The 21359-nt window shown below is 35.0% G+C and overlaps 1 protein-coding gene across 8 annotated transcripts in view; it reads right to left on the bottom strand.

The window, feature by feature from the left end:
• The window catches only part of KANSL1L (KAT8 regulatory NSL complex subunit 1 like), a 177106-nt gene that overhangs the window by 91340 nt on the left and 64407 nt on the right, over positions 1–21359 (bottom strand). For all 8 annotated transcript variants that reach the window (XM_082630182.1, XM_082630186.1, XM_082630183.1 and 5 more), the window contains exons 4-5: positions 15944–16141; positions 10705–10826 (exon numbers count right to left, since the gene is read on the bottom strand). In XM_082630182.1, the coding sequence (XP_082486308.1) occupies positions 10705–10826; positions 15944–16141 (320 nt within the window). The remainder of the gene's footprint in view (positions 1–10704; positions 10827–15943; positions 16142–21359) is intronic.

Below are 21359 nucleotides of genomic sequence, written 5' to 3'. Positions count from 1 at the left end.
TGACTTACTTCACTTAGAATAATAATCTCTAGGTCCATCCATGTTGCCGTAAATAGCATTATTTCATTCTTTTTTTTTTTTTTTCTTTTTTTTTTTTTCTTTTTGCGGTATGCGGGCCTCTCACTGCTGTGGCCTCCCCCGTTGCGGAGCACAGGCTCCGGACGCGCAGGCCCAGCGGCCATGGCTCACGGGCCCAGCCGCTCCGCGGCATATGGGATCATCCCAGACCGGGGCACGAACCCGTATCCCCTGCATCGGCAGGCGGACTCTCAACCACTGCGCCACCAGGGAGGCCCTATTTCATTCTTTAATGGCTGAGTAGCATTCCACTGTGTGTGTGTGTGTGTGTGTGTGTGTGTGTGTGTGTATATATATATATATATATACAAACAACATCTTTATCCATTCGTCTATTTTTTTTAACATTTCTATTGGAGTATAATTGCTTTACAATGGTGTGTTAGCTTCTGCTTTATAACAAAGTGAATCACTTATACGTATACATATGTCCCCATATTTCTTCCTTTTTGTGTCTCCCTCCCTCCCACCCTCCCTATCCCACCCCTCTAGGTGGTCACAAAGCACCGAGCTGATCTCCCTGTGCTATGTGGCTGCTTCCCACTAGCTATCTATTTTACGTTTGGTAGTGTATATATGTCCATGCCACTCTCTCACTTTGTCCCAGCTTACCCTTCCCCCTCCCCATATCCCAAGTCCATTCTCTAGTAGGTCTGTGTCTTTATTCCCATCTTGCCCCTAGGTTCTTCATGACTTTTTTTTAGATTCCATATATATGTGTTAGCATATGGTATTTGTTTTTCTCTTTCTGACTTACTTCACTCTGTATGACAGACTCTACATTCATCCACCTCACCACTAATAACTCAATTTCATTTCTTTTTATGGCCGAGTAATATTCCATTGTATACACATGCCACATCTTCTTTATCTATTCATCTGTTGGTGGACACTTAGGTTGCTTCCATGTCCTGGCTATTGTAAACATATCCATTCATCTACTGATGGGCATTTAAGTTGCTTCCATGTTTTGGCTTGTATTTGTATTACATGTATTGTTAATAGTGCTGCTATGAATGCTGGGGTGCATGAATCTTTTCAGATTAGAGTTTTTCTCTGGATATATGCCCAGGAGTGGGATTGCTGGATTATATGGTAACTCTATTTTTAGTTTTTTAAGGAAACTCCATACTGTTTTCCATAGTGGCTGCACCAATTTATATTCCCACCAACAGTGTAGGAGGGTTCAGGAAAGGGAATCAGTTTTCTTTCTTATTTACATCTACTGTGAAGGTGTAGCTCCTGGAGGAAGGTGATCTCAGCTAAATAAAGGCAGGATTTCATTTTATCGCCCTACTATAGGCAAGGCCATGGGCTTTGATTTATCATCCTCTAACCCCAAAAGCTATTAAAACTTCACTTGATTTTCTTGGATTTGGCTTTGATTTTTCTCTTTCCCCAGAAAGCTATCAAAACCTCAACTTAATTTTGACGGAATTTGGCCTCAGACAAAGTAGATTGCTGTGCCTTGTTTACTTTTCTGGGTTCTTGCTTTTTTTTAGCTTTTGGCTTAGAAATATCATTAACGACATTCAATAATTTCTCATTTTCTAAGTAAACAATTAAAAAAACTCTTATTCGATCCCCCAATTCCCCTTCTGGGTACATATCCAAAAAATAAAAAGTTGGAACTCAAACAAATATTTGTATACCCATGTTCATAGAAGCATTATTCACACTAGCCAAAAGGTGGAGGAAGCAACCCAAATGTTCATACAAGGATCAATGGATAAACAAAATTGGTCCCAATAAAATAGAAACTCAGGGCCTGGGTGCTGTGGGGGAATCTGTTCTTAGGGATTGGATACCTCTGCCTAGCTGAATCTAGTGCTAACTTTCCCCCTCCCTCCCTAACAGGTTCTGAGTAGTACCTGAGACCAGCTTCACAGGGCTTAGGCATGGGACTGGGGATGCAGAAGTGGTCTGCCCGTTTCTGTTTTCACTGAACAGCTTGTTCAAAGGGAGAAGGAAGTGGGAGAGATCTAGATTGGGTGAAGGGGATGGGGGGGTCAGGGAGGCAAGTGTGTTGTGTTACTATGTCAATCAACTGATTTAAAGTTTAAAAAAAAGGTCTATACATAAAACAGAATTTTATTCCTTTAAAAAGGGAATGTTGACACAAGCTACAATATGGATGAACCTTGACAACTTTATGCTAAGTGAAATAAGGCAGTCACAAAAGGATGAATACTGTATGATTTCACTTATATGAGGTACCTAGAGTAGTCGAATTCATAGAGATATAAAGTAGAATGGTGGTTGCTAAGAACTGTGAAGAAGGAAGAATGTGGAGGTATTATGTAATGGATATAGAGTTTCAATTCAGGAAGATGAAAAAAGTTCTGGAGATGGATGATGGCAACTATTGACAAAAATGTGAATTACTTAATGCCACTAAACTTAAAAATGGTTAAAATGGTAAATTTTATGGTATGTACATTTTACCAGAATTTTAAAAATTCTCACTCAAATGATGAATTTTCTTACCTTCACATTTACTTAAATACATAAAATGAATACTATTTATATGCTTAATAGGATATCTTCAGAAAGTGCTTTGTGGTTAAGTGTCAAGCTTGAATAACATTAATTAGACTAAGCCCTTACTCCTGAAAAGCTTTAAGTTTGAAAGATGTTTCGTTCATATAAAACTATATGTAAAGAAAAAATAAATAATATTGGAAAAACAGAAAGATACAAGAAATAAAACTAGGCCTCATTTGCCATTTTACTTCCAGAGTCAAAAGGTTCATAAATAAATAAATTTCACACTGCTTCAATACAGATATCCCTAAATCAAAACTTTTTCATATATTACTATAATGTGAAATTATATATCCTATTAATTTTCAAAATCTATGGTAACATTCTTAAATATGAGTAATGTAAAATAATCTGTTAAATTTATAGAATTTCACTACTATGCATTTATTTTATTAAAAATTCAATTAAATAATACTTTAATAGTTTTACAAATATCACATACTTTTCACAATATAGTTAAGATACTAAAAAAACAAAAAAAAAACCCTTTAGAAATCACATACCATCCTTCTTCAGGGGTAGGCTTCTCTGCTACTGAATAAGGAAGGCAATAGAGGAAAACACAGGGAAGGGGCTGTGTTTTACTTGTCAATGTCTATCCGAACCTTTACCAAACTCCTTCAGTCCCCTTTCCTACTTTTAATTTAGCTATGGTCACTTTATAAACAACTGCCTCTACATCTATTTTAATATCTTTCACTCCACTTTCAAGGAACAAATAGATTTCTCCTGTCATAAGGTCCCTCCATAATTTTGTGGTATGTATCTCTACATTTCCCATCTCTAGCTCTTTCCCTTCTCTTTATTTTAATAAAGATGTTTACATTTCTTTCATCTTAGAAACAAAAAATACCTTCCTTGACGTTGTACATACATTTTATTACAGCCTTTAGAGTCAGCAGCCTTAAAAATATAATCTTGACTCCTCTCTATTTCATCTCCCATTCCACTAATCCACTCTCATTTCTCTCTCTGTCATGCAACTACACATTCTTGCTAAGGTCTCAATTTATAATTGACAAAATCAAGAGATATTTTTTAGTACCTCTCTTTGACATAGGACACAACGACCACATATCTTCAAAATTTTCTACTTTTCCTTCAGTGTTATTACTCTCTTATCTGTAATATATTCCAGTTTCTAGGTTCCTGGTTAAATATATTTGTATATTATGGTATATATTATCATAAATAGAATTTTTTACAAAAATTTTAATGAGACCTGGAATATCCCCCAAATCTTTTGTTACACATAACAGTTTGCTTATTATCTGGTACTAAGACTTATTAAACTTAAAGATTAATGATACATTTAAAAAACTCTAACATTCTACATTATCTCACCTCTCCAAGTTGATGAAAGGTAGCTGTATTACATTTTCTAGCAAATATTAGAAAATAAATACAATCTTTCCTTCAAGGGAAATATTATATTTTGATAGCAAATGTGAAAATAAGTGCTTTTTGAAAAAAATTCATGTTATGTACAAAGGATTTGGAAAAAATGTTGACTGTTGTCAAAAATAAATACATTAGTGAAATGAATAAAATTAATTAAAACACGTATGTCAGCACACTTCAGAAAACTGGAGGATGAATTTTTATCTGCTCTTAAATCTATCAAAGAATTTTAGTAGGTTTTGAACCTGTTATAAACTTCCAAATTAGTTTGTACGAACGACTACTTAACACCAGGAAAGAAGGCAGTTACTAGCTGATTTCAACAAGAACCTTTGACTATTAGTAGATAGGACTGAAAAAGTATCATGATTTAGTAAATACAGCCAATGGTACATTTCTTTCATTTGGAATTAAAAAAAATTTTTTTTAATTTAATTTATTCTTATACAGCAGGTTCTTACTACTCATCAATTTTAAACACATCAGTGTATATATGTCAATTCTAATTGCCCAATTCATCACACCACCAACACCCCTCCCCCCATGGCTTTCCCCTCTTGGTGTCCACACGTTTGTTTTCTACATCTGTGTCTCAACTTCTGCCCTGAAAACCAGTTCATCTATACCATTTCTCTAGGTGCCACATACATGTGTTAATATGATATTTGTTTATCTCTTTCTGACTTACTTCACTCTGTATAACAGACTCTAGATCCATCCACGTCTCAACAAATGACCCAATTTCATTCCCTTTTATGGCTGAGTAATATTCCATTGTATATATGTACCACATCTTCTTTACCCATTCGTCTGTCTTTATCCATTCATCTGATGGGCATTTAGGTTGTTTCCATGACCTGGCTATTGTAAATAGTGCTGCAGTGAACATTGGGGTGCATGTGTCTTTTTGAATTATAGTTTTCTCTGGGTATATGCCCAGTAGTGGGATTGCTGGATCATATGGTAATTCTATTTTTGGTTTTTGAAAGTACCTCCATACTGTTCTCCATAGTGGCTGTATCAATTTACATTCCCACCAACAGTGCAAGAGGGTTCCCTTTTTTCCACATCCTCTCCAGCATTTGTTGTTTGTAGATTTTCTGATGATACCCATTCTAACTGGTGTGAGGTGATACCTCATTGAAGTTTTGATTTGCATTGCTCTAATAATTAGTGATGTTGAGCAGCTTTTCATGTACTTCTTGCCCATCTGTATGTCTTCCTTGGAGAAATGTCTATTTAGGTATTCTGCCCATTTTTGGATTTGGTTGTTTCTTTAATATTGAGCTGCATGAGTTGTTTATATATTTTGGAGATTAATCCTTTGTCTGTTGATTTGTTTGCAACTATTTCCTCCCATCCTGAGGGTTGTCTTTTGGTCTTGTGTATGGTTTCCTTTGCTGTGCAAAAGCTTTGAAGTTTCATTAGGTCCCATTTGTTTATTTTTGTTTTTATTTCCATTACTCTAGGAGGTGGATCAAAGAAGATCTTAATGTGATTTATGTCAAAAAGTGTTCTTCCTACATTTTCCTCTAAGAGTTTTATAGTGTTCGGTCTTACATTTAGGTCTTGAATCCATTTTGTTTATTATTGTGTATGGTGTTAGGGAGTGTTCCAATTTCATTCTTTTACATGTAGCTGTCCAGTTTTCCCAGCACCACTTATTGAAGAGACCGTCTTTTGCCCATTATATATCCTTGCCTCCTTTGTCATAGGTTAGTTGACCATAGGTGCATGGGTTTATCTCTGGGCTTTCTATCTTTTTCCATTTATCTGTGTTTCTGCTTCTGTGACAGTACCATACTGTCTTGATTACTGTAGCTTTGTAGTATACTCTAAAGTCAGGGAGTCTGATTCCTCCAGCTGCATTTATTTCCCTCAAGATTGCTTTGACTACTCGAGGTCTTTTGTGTCTCCATACAAATTTTAAGATTTTTTGTTCTAGTTCCATAAAAAATGTCATTGGTAATTTGACAGGGATTGCATTGAATCTGTAGATTGCCTTGGGTAGTATAGTCATTTTCACAATATTGATTCTTCCAATCCAAGAACATGGTATATCTCTCCATCTGTTGGTATCATCTTTAATTTCTTTCATCAGTGTCTTATAGTTTTCTGCATACAGGTCTTTTGTCTCCCTAGGTAGGTTTATTCTGAGGTATTTTATTCTTTTTGTTGCAGTAGTAAACGGGAGTGTTTCCTTAATTTCTCTTTCAGATTTTTCTTCATTAGTGTGAAGGAATGCAAGAGATTTCTGTGCATTAATTTTGTATCCTGCAACTTTACCAAATTCATTGATTAGCTCTAGTAGTTTTCTGGTGGCACTTTTAGGATTCTCTATGTATAGTATCATGTCATCTGCAAACAGTGACAGTTTTACTTCTTTTCCAATTTGTATTCCTTTTATTTCTTTTTCTTCTCTGATTGCTGTGGATAGGACTTCCAAAACTATGCTGAATAATAGTGGTGAGAGTGGACATCCTTGTCTTGTTTGTGATCTTAGAGGAAATGCTTTCAGTTTTTCACCATTGAGAATGATGTTTGCTGTGGGTTTGTCATATATGGCCTTTATTCTGTTGAGGTAGGTTCCTTCTATGCCCAGTTTCTAGAGAGTTTTTATCATAAGTGGGTGTTGAATTTTGTCAAAGCTTTTCCTGCATCTATTGAGATGATCATATGCTTTTTATTCTTCAATTTGTTAATATGATGTATCACATTGATTGATTTGCATATATTGAAGAATCCTTGCATCCCTCGGATAAAACCCACTTGATCATGGTGTATGATACTTTTAATATGTTGTTGGATTCTGTTTGCTAGTATTTTGTTGAGGATTTTTGCATCTACATTCATCAGTGATATTGGTGTGTAATTTTCTTTCTTTGTTGTATCTTTGTCTGGTTTTGATATCAGGGTGATGGTGGCCTCATAGAATGAGTTTGGGAGTTTCACTTCCTCTACATTTTTTTGGAAGAGTTTGAGAAGGATGTGTCTTAGCTCTTCTCTAAATGTTTGACAAAATTCACCTGTGAAGCCATCTGGTCCTGGACTTCTGTTTGTTGGAAGATTTTTAATCACATTTTTAATTTCATTACTTGTGATTGGTCTGTTCATATTTTCTATTTCTTCCTGATTCAGTATTGGAAGGTTATACCTTTCTAAGAATAATTTGTCCATTTTTTCCAGGTTGTCCATTTTATTGGCACAGAGTTGTTTGTAGTAGTCTCTTAGGATACTTTGTATTTCTGTGGTGTCCGTTGTAACTTCTCCTTTTTCATTTCTAATTTTATTGATTTCAGTCCTCTCCCTCTTTTTCTTGATGAGTCTGGCTAATGGTTTATCAATTTTGTTTATCTTCTCAAAGAATCAGCTTTTAGTTTTGTTGATCTTTGCTATTGTTTTCTTTGTTTCTATTTCATTTGTTTCTGCTCTGATCATTGTGACTTCTTTCCTTCTGCTAACTTTGGGTTTTGTTAGTCCTTCTTTCTCTAGTTCCTTTAGGTGTAAGGTTAGATTGTTTGAGATTTTTCTTGTTTCTTGAGGTAGGCTTGTATAGCTACAAACTTCCCTCTTAGAACTGCTTTTGCTGCATCCCATAGGTTTTGGATCATCGTGTTTTCATTGTCATTTGTCTCCAGGTATTTTTTTATTTCCTCTTTGATTTCTTCAGTGATCTTTTGCTTATTTAGTAACGTATTGTTTAGCCTCCATGTGTTTGTGTTTTTTACGTTTTTTTTCCCTGTAATTGATTTCTAATCTCATAGCATTTTGACCAGAAAAGATGCTTGATATGATTTCAATTTTCTTAAATTTACTGAGGCTTGATTTGTGACCCAAGATGTGATCTATCCTGGAGAATGTTCTGTGCGCACTTGAGAAGAAAGTGTAATCCTGCTGGTTTTGGATGGAATGTCCTATAAATATCAATTAAATCTATCTGGTTTCATTGTTTTTCTGGGGTTTTATCTTGTTCCTTCATCTGGTACATAGCCCTCTGCCTTTTCATCTTGTCTATCTTTCTGTGACTGTGGTTTTTGATCCACAGGCTGCAGGATTGTAGTTCATCTTGCTTCTGCTGTCTGCCCTCTGATGGATGAGGCTATCTAAGAGGTTTGTATAGGTTTCCTGATGGGAGGGACTGGTGGTGGGTAGAGCTGACTGTTGCTCTGGTGGGCAGAGCTCAGTAAAACTTTAATCCGCTTGAGTGCTGATGGGTGGGGCTGGGTTCCCTCCCTCTTGGTTGTTTGGCATGAGGCAACCCAACACTGGAGCCTACCTGGGCTCTTTGCTGGGGCTAATGGCAGACTCTGGGAGGACTCACGCCAAGGAGTACATCCCAGATCTTCTGCTGCCAGTGTCCTTGTCCCCATGGTGAGCCACAGCCACCACCCACTTCTGCAGGAGACCCTCCAACACTAGCAGGTAGGTCTGGTTCAGTCTCCCCTGGGGTCACTGCTCCTTCCTCTGGGTCCCGATGCGCACTCTACTTTGTATGTGCCCTCCAAGAGTGGGGTCTCTGTTTCCCCAAGTCCTGTCGAAGTCCTTCAATCAAATCCCACTAGGCTTCAAAGTCTGATTCTCTAGGAATTCCTCCTCCTGTTGCCAGACCCCCAGGTTGGGAAGCCTGACGTGGGGCTCAGAACCTTCACTCTAGTGGGTGGACTTCTGTGGTATAAGTGTTCTCCAGTCTGTGAGTCACCCACCCACCAGTTATGGGATTTGATTTTACTGTGATTGTACCCCTCCTACCATCTCATTGTGGCTTCTCCTTTGTCCTTGGATGTGGGGTATCTTTTTTGGTGAGTTCCAGTGTCTTCCTGTCGATGACTGTCCAGCAGCTAGTTGTGATTCTGGTGTTCTCACCAGAGGGAGTGAGAGCACGTCCTTCTACCCTGCCATCTTGGTTCTGGTCTCTCATTTGGATTTATATATCTTTATGAGGTATGTTTTTCAACTATGACAGTTATTTAAACCAATATTCAAACAACTGCATACAATTCTATTATTATTATATGTTAGTTTAAACAATGACATGTTTCATCTACTAGACTGTAAGTTATTTTAAAGTGGAGATTTTGTGTTCATCATTGTATTCCTAGGACTTTTACTATATGGCATACAGCAAACAGTTATGCCATAAATACTTTGTGAATAAATGACCAAAAAATATAGGTAAGTACATTAAAATGAAAATTAGTACACACACACACACACACACACACACACACATATATACATATACATGTATATGTATAATAGTGTAATGCCTAGTTAGGTAAACAAGATATTACCTAAATTTGACTTAGCCCAAAATCACAATCTGATGGTGCTTAATGGCTCAACTTGCAATTATGACTTTCTTAATGAGGAAATGTTCTCATAAATGAAGATATTATAGTTATCCTGTATAACATATGAGAATCTTTCATTTCAAAGTGAATCATCAGTGTTATAAGGAATGAATATAAAGTTAACAAAAATAAAGCAAAACCAATAGAATAACTGTTTCCATAATAGAACAATGTAAACATGACCCAGCACAAACAAAAGTGTAAAAGTATTAAAAATTAGACTTTTGAAATAATAAATTAGAAATAAAAAGAAAATAACAGCATTTTTATTTTAAGACTTAGTTTATATCCACTCGTCTCATTAAGAAGCTGATAGCTACTTTGCATAATTTTCACCATGGTATGAATCTTCCTTTCTTGTTTTATTTTTAAATTTAATAATAAATCATATAAATATTTCTGATACTAAATTACACTTAGTCCGTTTATGGTACTTAAAGCAAAGAAGCCCTCACTGCAATTTTATTTGAAAAAAAATTAGATGCACACACAAAATAATATTCTAGTAGCTTTTTAATTCTAACTGCATCTTTAAAAGGAAAGATTCAAAGAGAAATGTAAGTGAAATAAAGAAAACAAATGCTGTTTCCAAAAGAGGATTCATAACATCTGTTTTTGCTAACATGACATAATAAATTGCTAAGATTATAGGAATTATTATATTAATTACATTTAGTAAAAAATTTACCTTATAAAAGCTGAGATACAAAATGACTCATTTAGGGGAACTTCCCTAGCGGTCCAGTGGGTGAGACTCCCTGCTCCCACTGTAGGGGGCACAGGTTCGATTCCTGGTCAGGGAACTAAGATTCCACATGCTGTGCAGCATGGCCAAAATTAAAAAAAAAAAAACACAAAAATAAAACCACCAAAATGACTCATTCACAACATGAGTAAAACTTAAGCTGAATTTTATGGATGATATCTACCAATCAATCTTCCATGCCCAAACTCTATGTAGGGTCTTTCACTCTTAAACTGTATTTCAAGGGCAGTATGGAGCTGAAGACTATAAAATGTATAAAATGGAAGGTATATTAAATATGGCAGTACTTCTGTAGCAAATGGTATCACCGTTTTTCATTTTTAGAAACATTATAAAAATTTAGAAACTTCCTGGAAAGCTTTTTCCCTCATTCTCAGGTTTATAGTTCCCTTAGTTATAAAAGTTTGATGTTATCTAAAAATGTATCCATGATTTATTGATTGTACTCTAATAATGCTTAAGTAAGAAGAAAAAATAAGCTATAATACTTAAAAGATCTAAACAAAATAAAAACAAAATAAGCAAAGCCAAATTTAGAAGCAAAACTATCCCACTGACACCTACCTCCTGGAAGTGCCATTAGCCAGACATTTACGGCTACAGGATTTAGAGGAGAGGGGTGATGATGTTGGGGACAAGTTGAGAGGGGCAATCAAACTGCTGATGATCTCAGTCAACTGTGCACTCTGCAAGAAAACAGTAAATCTTTTACTACTGCTAAGCAAGGAATATAGTTAAATCTCAGACCTTTAGTGCCTATTAAAGTTTAACTTCTCATGAAACAAGTAAATGTTTATGTTTTAGTAAACATTTCACTCTACAAAGACAATTTACACCATTACTGATTTTTCCATTATTATAAATAAACCTACATTTTAAAGTACTCTTTTTTTTCCATATCGTTTTTTGCTTCAGTTCTTTTGTCTACTCATCCTATCCTCTATAACATTTAAGCTCAGCTGATAGAATCTACATAAATATTTTCCTTGAGGCAGCCAAATTAATAATAAAAAACTCATAGCTATAATTTATTAAGTGCTCACTATGTGCCAGGTACTATACTAAGCACTAAACATAGAATATTTCTAATCTTTACAACTAACCTGCAAAGTAGATAATATTAGAACTACTGATACTACTATTATTAAAATCAATTACAGATGAGGAAGCTGAAGCAAAGACAGATTAAGCAGCTCGATCATGGATTATAAAATTGGTAAGAAATGGAGCTAGGATTCAAACTTAGGCTTGAATCCTATACCATACTGCTTCTCAATATTTTTCCTAATTCGAATATACTAGTTTTTTCAGGTACCCCAATTTTCATTGACCCTTATCCCAAACTTATATGTATATTTGTAATATTTGTAATATACAATAAATATTATATTATTCTCAAAATAGTCACATACAACAATTATAATAAGCATAAGCCACATCAATGGAAAACAGTACACTTTTATAAAAGAATAACAACATTTTTCATTACACATGTAATCCATCGTAGTTCACTGTAAAAAAAAAAAAGGGAAAGTATGAAGAGGTTTCGAAAATGAAAAGAAAATAACCTGTAATCATATTTCACAGAGAAAACCATTGCTAATATCTTGGTATATATCCATACCCCAAGAAAAAATTTTTTATTTTGAATATATGTGAGCATGAGTGTATGTACAACATGCACACACACATCCTTTTAAGTAAATTATGCTGCATCAATTTTCTAAAATCTGGTTTTCTTACTTAATATAGTGTAACTATATTTTAAAAATATATAGACATATTTCACTGTTTTATTAACTGAAAGATATTCTATTCTAAAATACAAGGGCGTATGGAATAATTATTTTGCAACTCTTTATTTCTATGAAACAAATAACATGCTATTAGAAATGAGACTAAAGAATATGGTAGAGCTAAATATAATATTTGAACTCTTCAAAAAGTCTTCCATGAAAAAGACCCTGAAATGTTTTCACCACTTATTTTCTTAAAAAGTAATACATATCTAATGACTTTATTTTTTAAATTATTATACTTTTTAGATTAAAGTTAGTTTTCAAAATCACTAATACATTCTTTATCTATCTATCAAGTATTCATTAATTTGGTCATACAAAGAAATTTATAGAGTACACTCTTCTCATTGTTCCACCTCCAAAAATATCTAAAAATCTTCTTAGCCATTGGAGGTCGCTAATCAGTATGTGTGAATAATTGATCCAGAGTGACAGCGTCACAACCAACCTCCAGCTTTACCCTAACAACCACCCCACTCCTGCCCAATAAAACCTCATATACTTGAGTCCATATTTGGGATAGAAAATTCACGGTAGAAATGAATATGAAAGTAAAATTAGGAGAGGCATAATTTGAACTCTGAAAAAAAAATCAATTTTAAAAGTCAAAACACTTACTAGCTATTTATAATGAGGTTTCTAATGTAAATATACCAGTGTGAAATTTATTTTAAATTATCTGAAGTTCTAAAATAATGTCACCTTTCAAGTTATGAACAAAATATATTATCTAATAATGGAAGTATGCATTAATACTATGAATCAATGTTATTTTTTAAAACACATTTCAGTCTACAACCCAATAGTGCTTTTATATCTTAACTGCCAACTCTTTAGTTGTTTTTGAGGAACATAAATAAGTTTGGTAAGCAAAACATTCCTCTAACAGTAAATTTAATCAAGTCAAAGGATTACCTGATCTATACACAAGTTCCACCATGGCAAGGAAACAGTTATATACCAATAGATTATATTTTAAAAAATATGTGTAATACCAGGCTTGCCACCCCTTCTTCCATTTACTCACCCCTAGACTGTCTTCTTCAATGAGTATTTGAAAACAACTTAATTTTTAATTGGCCTATAAAAACATTATTAGCATATGTTTCAAGAGCATATTACCTATTCACAGGTAATTTATAAATGACCTCTACAAGTGATTGGTGCTGCCCCTTTCTGCATGCTTTTCCTCTCCATGTCTAGAGCCATTAGTATTCTCACAACTCCTGGTTCCTTTCCCTCCCAAAGCCTCTGACACTCCTGTCAGCAATGGGACTTAAAATGAACATGATACCCAAGGCCACCTTCATAGGTGAGCAACCTGTGCAGTAACATGGGGCTGCACTCAGAAGGATCCCATGTTTGGTTAATGCTCTGCTGTCACTGGCTTAAAATTTAAAACTTTTTAACAAAGGGCTGTGTGATTTCATTTTGCCCTGGGTCCAGCAAACTAGCCAGTTCTGATGTGAACTCAGATCTAACCAAACAAACTGGTGCTACCAAGGAGAAAGAAAAAATACAAGAGGGACTCCCCTGGCGGTCCAGTGGTAAAGAATCCGCCTTACAATGCAGGGGAAGCGGGTTCGATCCCTGGTGGGGGAACTAAGATCCCACATGTTGGGGGGTAACTAAGCCCACGTGCCACAACTACTGAGCTCGCATACCTCAACGAGAGAGACCACCTGCCACAAGCTACAGAGCCCATGCACTCTGGAGCCCACGGGCCACAACTACAGAGCCCATGCACCCTGGAGCCCATGCCCTGCAACTACAGAAAAAAAAAAAAAAAAAACCTGCATGCCACAACTAGAGAGAAGCCCGAGCGCCACAAGGAAGAGACTCCGTGCCACATCGAAAGATCCTGTGTGCCTCAATGAAGACCCCGCAAGCCGCAACTAGGACCCGACACAGCCAAATAAATAAATAAATAAATAAATAAATAAATATTAAACAAAAAGAAAGAAAAAATACAAGAAAACTCTTTCCTAAGGATAAGTAGTGACCTACAGGTAAAAAGAGTCAAAGGTCTGACTGATCAAGTGCTCACGTTATTCGTGTGAAATATCTAGGATCAAACTGAAAAGGTACTGATCCTAAGGGATGAGGGGAGGGGAAAAAAAAGAGGGAAGAGGAATATAATCAGTATTGATTTAAACCACTTATATGGTAAAGTGCATTCCAGTTTAACACCAGATAATTACAAAATAACTTTCTGAATTTTAAAATATTCATAATAGTATTTTGACAATGCATTGGAAATTGGAAAATTAAGAAAAACTCTAGGTAATTGCAAACTTAACAAATATGGGGTGGGAGAAGTTACTCCACATTCTGACTTACCAGGATTAAGACAGTAGTAATCTGGTACTAAATTATTTCACAATGTATGTCAGAAAAAAAAAACAACAGAAAAATTAAATGTGGGCAGGGATGAGAATACATATTATGCACTGGAATAATGTAATCATGCAGCTGTGGTCCCAACTGAGTATATTCTGGCAGATTCAATCTGGTTGCAAGTTAACAAACTCTTAGAAAGCCAGGTTTGTTTAAGAGCCACCAAAGTCTACATTAAAATAAATGGCTAATATTTTTTTCTATTTTCTTAGTTTTTTGATTAATCTGCTTACCAAATAAAATATTTGATTTATATTACATTTGGTATTTTAAATGTATCTAAGTTTTTGCACATTTACTATTTTGTAGATATTAGTATCAACAATCAACTTTCAAAAAAGTCTTACTGCTATTTTTTATTAAGTTCACATTGGGCTAATAAATTTACTGTGATTTGCAGTGATGTGTTTTCCTATTCAAGTACAAGTTATGACTCAATTATTCTTATTTTATGTAATGCAGTTGATATTTTTTTAATAAAATACCTTCATATTTCTTGTCTATTTCTATACATTTGATATTTTGGCTATTATATATGTAACCTCTTCTTCATTTAAATTTTATAAATAATATGAAATAAAATTTAAATATTAATCTTGCAAAAAATGTTTTGATTTCAAAGGATAAATATAGGACAGAATAATTAAACTTCTGGAGTCATCTATAAGAGGATTTAAATACCAGGAAAAGCTTTGGAGTCAAAGTAATTTATTAGGAGTTTATTAGACTCTATTTCCATGATCATTTTTTAATGAAAGAATCCATATTCTAATGTTATCTTTCACTAAAACTTTCTATCAATAACTTAATCAAACACCCCATTCAGATCTATTAAGTGGTACCACCGTTCTTTCCCCATGAGAAAAGTCCAATGATGAGCTATTTTGTTAGAAAACAAGATTTTCCAACCCTAGTATAAATGAGTTATAACCCTATAGCTATGTACCAACACTTTACATATTATATTTATTTATTTAATTTTTTTTTTTTTTTTTTCTTTTTGCGGTATGCGGGCCTCTCACTGCTGCGGCCTCCCCCGTTGCGGAGCACAGGCTCCGGACGCGCAGGCCCAGCGGCCATGGCTCACGGGCCCAGCCGCTCCGCGGCATATGGGATCCTCCCAGACCGGGGCACGAACCCGTATCCCCTGCATCGGCAGGCGGACTCTCAACCACTGCGCCACCAGGGAGGCCCTATTTATTTAATTTTTAAAATTATTTGGTTTTGTAGGGTCTTAGCTGTGGCTGGCGGGCTCCTTAGTTGTGGCACGTGGGCTCCCCAGTTGTGGCATTAGGGCTCCCCAGTTGTGGCATGCATGTGGGATATAGTTCCCTGACCAGGGATCAAACCCAGGCCCCCCACATTGGGAGTGTGGAGTCTCAACCACTGCATCACTGGGGAAGTTCCACATATTATATTTAAATAACCTTAATTATATCAATATAATAGAGACTATATATACTAAATATTTTAATTGTATTTAATGTCAAACGGCCAACTTTAATAATCAATATCTTAAGCAGAGACACACGTTTATTTGAAAAGTTTATAAAATCAATTGAAAGTCATTTTGATGCCACTCACACTTTACTCTTACTTCACATTACCTGTTTTTCTATATTGCGAAGAAGTAGTGTAGGGCTACTTGGTGACATTTCAATATCTTGCTCTGGTAAAGGATCTTGACTCTCCTGAGGAATCTGGGGATTCCCTGTAGTGTTTAATGAAGCAGCTTGGTCTGCAAATTGGATTTGCTTTTTCAAAATGTCTTTTGGAAGTCGACATTCTTCTAGGATCACTATCCCCTAGACAAATAGCAATTAAAGAGTTGCAATGAAAACAAATTGACTGCTAGATCAACTTTAACATTACAATGCTCTCGAACCATGCTTTTTATTATTCCTTGGAAATCAGAAAATAGACATTTGGAAGTACAGTTTAACTCTGTAAAGAAGTCACTGATTTAAAACGTGTGGCTAAAATAACATATTTGATGGGTTAGGCTTGCAAAATATTGTCATAAATTACATACAAGAACCTATTTTTCTTATTGGTTTTAGTTATTAGCATTAAAAGCATGATACATTTAGAATAAAGTAAAAGGCTTATATGCAGAATATGAACATTTCTGACTAAAATTTAGAACATTTTCAGATATAACCTTCTGATATTTTGGTCACTAGCATTTCCACTTGAGTTCTGTATTTAAGCACTCCTAATTTCATAAACCAAAATATCAAAGTTACAAACATCCAAACAGTAATTTAACTTTATATTAACTTCTTTCAGAGCACTCTAAAGAACCCCAACCCTGTTGCTGCCAGCCAGGGTTGGCAGGACTGCACCACTGAGAAAAAGTACTCTCTAGGCCAAAGTTCTCATTGCTTACAGAGTAGACGAGTTATTAATAAAGACACAGGTTTTCAACTTTGATGGAGTATTTTCTGAAATGTAAGTAACTGGAGAAATGAATAGGGATCTAGCTGCCTCTGTACTCCCTGCCTACCATTCATACATACACATTCCTCAACTGGCTTGCTGAACTTTCCCCACATTCCCTAGCTTCTTCACTCCAACTGTCCTCACCCTTAAGTCCCTCAGAAGTAATGAAGACAGGAGAGAAAGGGGAAAAAGGATTGCACAGATATGATCTTAATGGTTTCACAGTTCTTGTCATAAAATTTTTTCCCTTCCTACCCCTTTTACTACACTTCCCCCTGCATAGAATAATTAATATTATTATTAAATATATGTGTGTGTATATGTGTGTATATATATATGTGTGTATATATATATACACACATATACACACACATATATACACACTTTTTTGGGGGCAAAATATCAATAAGTTCCTATAGGCTAGTTGGAAAGGTATTAAATGCTTAATGTGGCTAAAATATTATATTCTTGGAAAGAAAAATAGACTAAAACATTAATATAAAGATAGAGTATTTCAAGATGGGACAAATTAAATAATTGCTGTGGGCTAGATTATAACTTGTATAAGTACTTTACATAGGATGGAAACCACCTATAGATTATATGTTATATATAAGTAGTCTTAGTTTACACTATAATTTAGAGAATATATCACTTTAGAATTAACATATTCAGATATTGTATTAAACATACATTTTATTATTTTATAGTAATATATTACAAATGATGCTTGGTAAAAGTAACATTTTCTTTTTTACCTATACTTGTAACAGTGCTACTAACTTATACAAAGATAAAAGGACCCAACTGTTGATCCCATCTCAATGACTGTTTTCATAGAATGCACAAATATGGCTGTCAAGAAATCTGAAGAAATATATTTAAAAGAAGTTTCTGTTTCACTTGATATTTTAAAAATTAAATTAGACTTGACAGACAGTATCATCAGTCCAAAAGCTCTTGAAAGTATCTGAAATGTCTACCCAAAATTTGTACAAGTCTCTAGTAGGTTTTTCACAAGTATCTATATACAAAAGAATATAAGTTTTCACTATATTAAATTAATTATAATTCTATTTGGTTTGATTACAGTTTATATTATGGGCCAGGCTTCTGTGAATTACCCTGATTTCATAATCCCTACTTACAATATTGTTTCTATGCAAAAATTGATTCTGAATTTCAAAAAGGTAGTATAAGAATACTACCTTTTTATAAGTAGGAGGCCTGCTATAGTTAATTCATTGAAGAATAATATTTTAAAGATTCAACAGGGGAGACACTCATAGTCAACTTCATAACCTATTTCGTTCTCTTAAACTGTTGCCCTGGACAAAACTCTCACAATGTAAGAATGGCCCATGATTTTTCTCTGCCATAACCAAGAATAGAGAAGAAAGGGAAGAAGATTCAATCCTCTGGAGACACTGCAGAAATAATTCCTCTTCTTAAAAATCAGGAAAAGAATATACATGTGTTGGGTCACCATGATGTATATTTTACAGTTTTGTTTGTTAATTATAACTAAACTAATCTGAATTCTTTAAAAGATCAGGAAAGTAGTCTAATGATAGATAAAATAAGGTAAATAACAAAGACATAAAATTTTTTTAGAAGGATGAGTTGTGTTAGCTGAAACAAGTGAAAACCTTAGCATAGATGAAGATGAAAACAAATCAGCTGCTCAGAGAAGACAACTATTCCCAATAATAACACTAGAGAGATCCCCACCTCCACTCCCAGGGTCCTCACAGAGATGACATAGTGTGAAAAAATACAATTGCCTCAGTGAAACAGGAGGTAAGGGGGAAAGGCACAACCTTTAAAAGAATGACATAGCCATAGGACATGACAAAAACTGGTTAGAACCAGCTAGGTCCAAGATGGTAGAATATTTGACTTCCAGTGGAATTTGAGCCTCATCATAGCTCTTTTTAATACATTAGCATGTTAAATGACACACCCACCAGCGCCATGACAGTTTTGAGGCCAACCATAAAAGGTCAAAAAGTGGACAGTGGCCCTATTCCTGGAAATCTCCGCCCCTTCCCTGAAATAGTTGGAATAATCCACCCACTCATTAGCCTATGAAATTACCCAGCCCATAAAAACTAACCACGCTGTATTTCGGGGACTCTCACCTTCTGAGATGGCCCACACTCTGTCTGTGGAGTGTGTTTCTCTCTAAATAAATCCACTTCTTATCTATCACTTTGTCTCTCACTGAATTCTTTCTTCAATGAGACATCAAGAACCTGAGGTTCACTAAGTCCTGAGACCAAGTGTGCTCTCAATTAAAAGATCATGGATTCAAGTCCCAATCTGGGTTCTGGCCAGGTTTGAGTCCCAGCCCATGGGTTCAAGTCCTAATCTGGGTTCTGTCTGGGTTCGAGTTCCAGCCCGTGGGTTCAAGTCCCAGTCTGGGTTCTGGCTGGGTGCAAGTCCCAGCATGTGAGTTCAAGTCCCAATCTGGGTTCTGGCTGGGTTCAAGTCCCGGCCAATGGGTTCAAGTCCCATCTGAGGTGCACGGTTTCATCAGCAACATATTTATTATTTATATAAAGTCATCAAAACTAATTTTAAGCAAAAACTTAAATGAAAACTTTAAAACAAACAAAATGTACAATTTAAGATTTGGAAGATCCTATTATAGGATAACAAAAGAAATCTAAAGGAGAAATCATTTAATATAGGATAGCCAGCCTCTCCAACTAAGAAAAATTATTTTAAATTTTTTTCTGAAAGTGAGAAGAAGCTGTTGTCTCAGTAAAAGCTGGAGCAGAGAAAAAGAGAAATATGGCAGTTGTAGTGTGTTGAAAAAGCTGTTCCAAGAACAAGGAAGGGATGTTGCTAATACCTGCTTTCTTCTAAGAATTTAAGCAAAATTTAGACCACCTGGAGTGTGTCAAAGAAGGGGCAAATGACACATTTTAGGGCATTTGTCCCTTATTTTACACTACTAAAACACTGTATGTTTCCCGACCAGAGACACAAAAGTAGCACTTATTTAAAAAGGCTGTTTATAAAAGAGCATCTCAATTTCTTTCCCCTTTCCTTATCTCTAATTTAACTAAGAGGAAAGGCCTCTTTTTTCCTTTCAAGATACATTAAATAAAAAGTTCTGTCTCACTTAAAATGCATTAAACCACTCTTCTCAATTTTTTAATTATAATAATTCAAGAAGGTATTAGAGCAAAAAAGTGTTGTTTTCCCTATTCAATACAATAATAACTAAACTGCACATAAATAAGCAATTAAACATCTTGATTAATTTCTATGAAAGGTAAGCAGAAGCTATCAAAGTAAAGAAATATTGTATTTTGATAGCATAATTATAATGATATCTTCCATAAAATAAACATAATGTAACTCTTAAGGGAACAAAGGGCCAGAATCACATCTAGCCTGAACCAAGAAAAACTGTAAGGCTACATAAATTATTGCTGGAAAGATTTATTTCCTTAAAATAATTTATTACAAATAGATATTATATAAACATATAATCAAACTTCAAAAAATGTTTAAACAACAAGTAGAAAGCATTGCTTAGAACACAGAGAATATTAAAATACCCTTTCTCAAGTCAAAGCAAAATGAACCAGACTGCCTAGATTCAAATATAAAACTTAGTTATCAATTCAACTAGGAACCCACTTTCTTGGAAATTTCCAAATTGCTTTAAACTTGATTTGTTCTTAGAACTCTACTGGCTATAAAAACTACTTGTGACATCTTTCAAAGAAAATCATCAAAGAAAACTATCTGGTGATCTTGAGAAGACTGGGAGATCACTACAACTTAAGGCCCAGGTGAAGACAGTTAAAAAGGAGAAAGAGTAACTGAATAGGAAACTTCCATCAGGAAACTATTCCTGAACACAGTTGCCTCAAATCCAACAGACAGAATGGGTAAGCCTAAGGTTCTATATCTATGTTTCTATCCACCTTCCTACAGACATCACCACCAAATTTTACAAAGCATTAAACAATATTCATGACTTCCTAACCTCCTCTCCCATCCCTGCACAGCTCAAAGTTTCTGCTCCTTTGAATACATACTAATTTGTCATTCCTAAAACAGATCATGTCGTATGCCTTCAAAATTTAAGGAATCCCTTTTCCAGTTCTATAGGTTCATTAAGCAAACTACTATTTTTCCTCCAAAGTCATACTGAGGCATCACCTCTTTACTGATATATTCTCTGACCTGCAAACCCCTAATGACTGAGTGAAACATTCTCTCTATGCCACATCTATATCTTATTAAAAACACATATCATTCCACATATTGTATTATATTGTAATCAACGTTATTTACATGCTCTATCTCCCCTACCAGAATATAAACTCATGATAGACAGAATTTAAAATTCACCAATCTTTATGGATGTGCAGACCCTATGTGTGGTTTGGCTAACTACATGGTTTGAGGACTCTAATTCCTTCCCTTCTCAGCTATTTCGTTTCAGACCAGTCACCATCAACCTTATAATATTATCTCCATTGTGTCCACAGTTTCACCATGTAGAATACAGTTTCTCACAAAAACAAAGGTAGAACTTTTTTGTTTTTAGATTCCACA

Source organism: Mesoplodon mirus (genome assembly GCF_964341445.2).
Source record: "Mesoplodon mirus genome assembly, chromosome: 8".
Classification (NCBI taxonomy): Eukaryota; Metazoa; Chordata; class Mammalia; order Artiodactyla; family Ziphiidae; genus Mesoplodon; species Mesoplodon mirus.
Note: the sequence above shows the minus strand (reverse complement) of the source record. Positions and strands in the feature narration are given on the sequence as shown.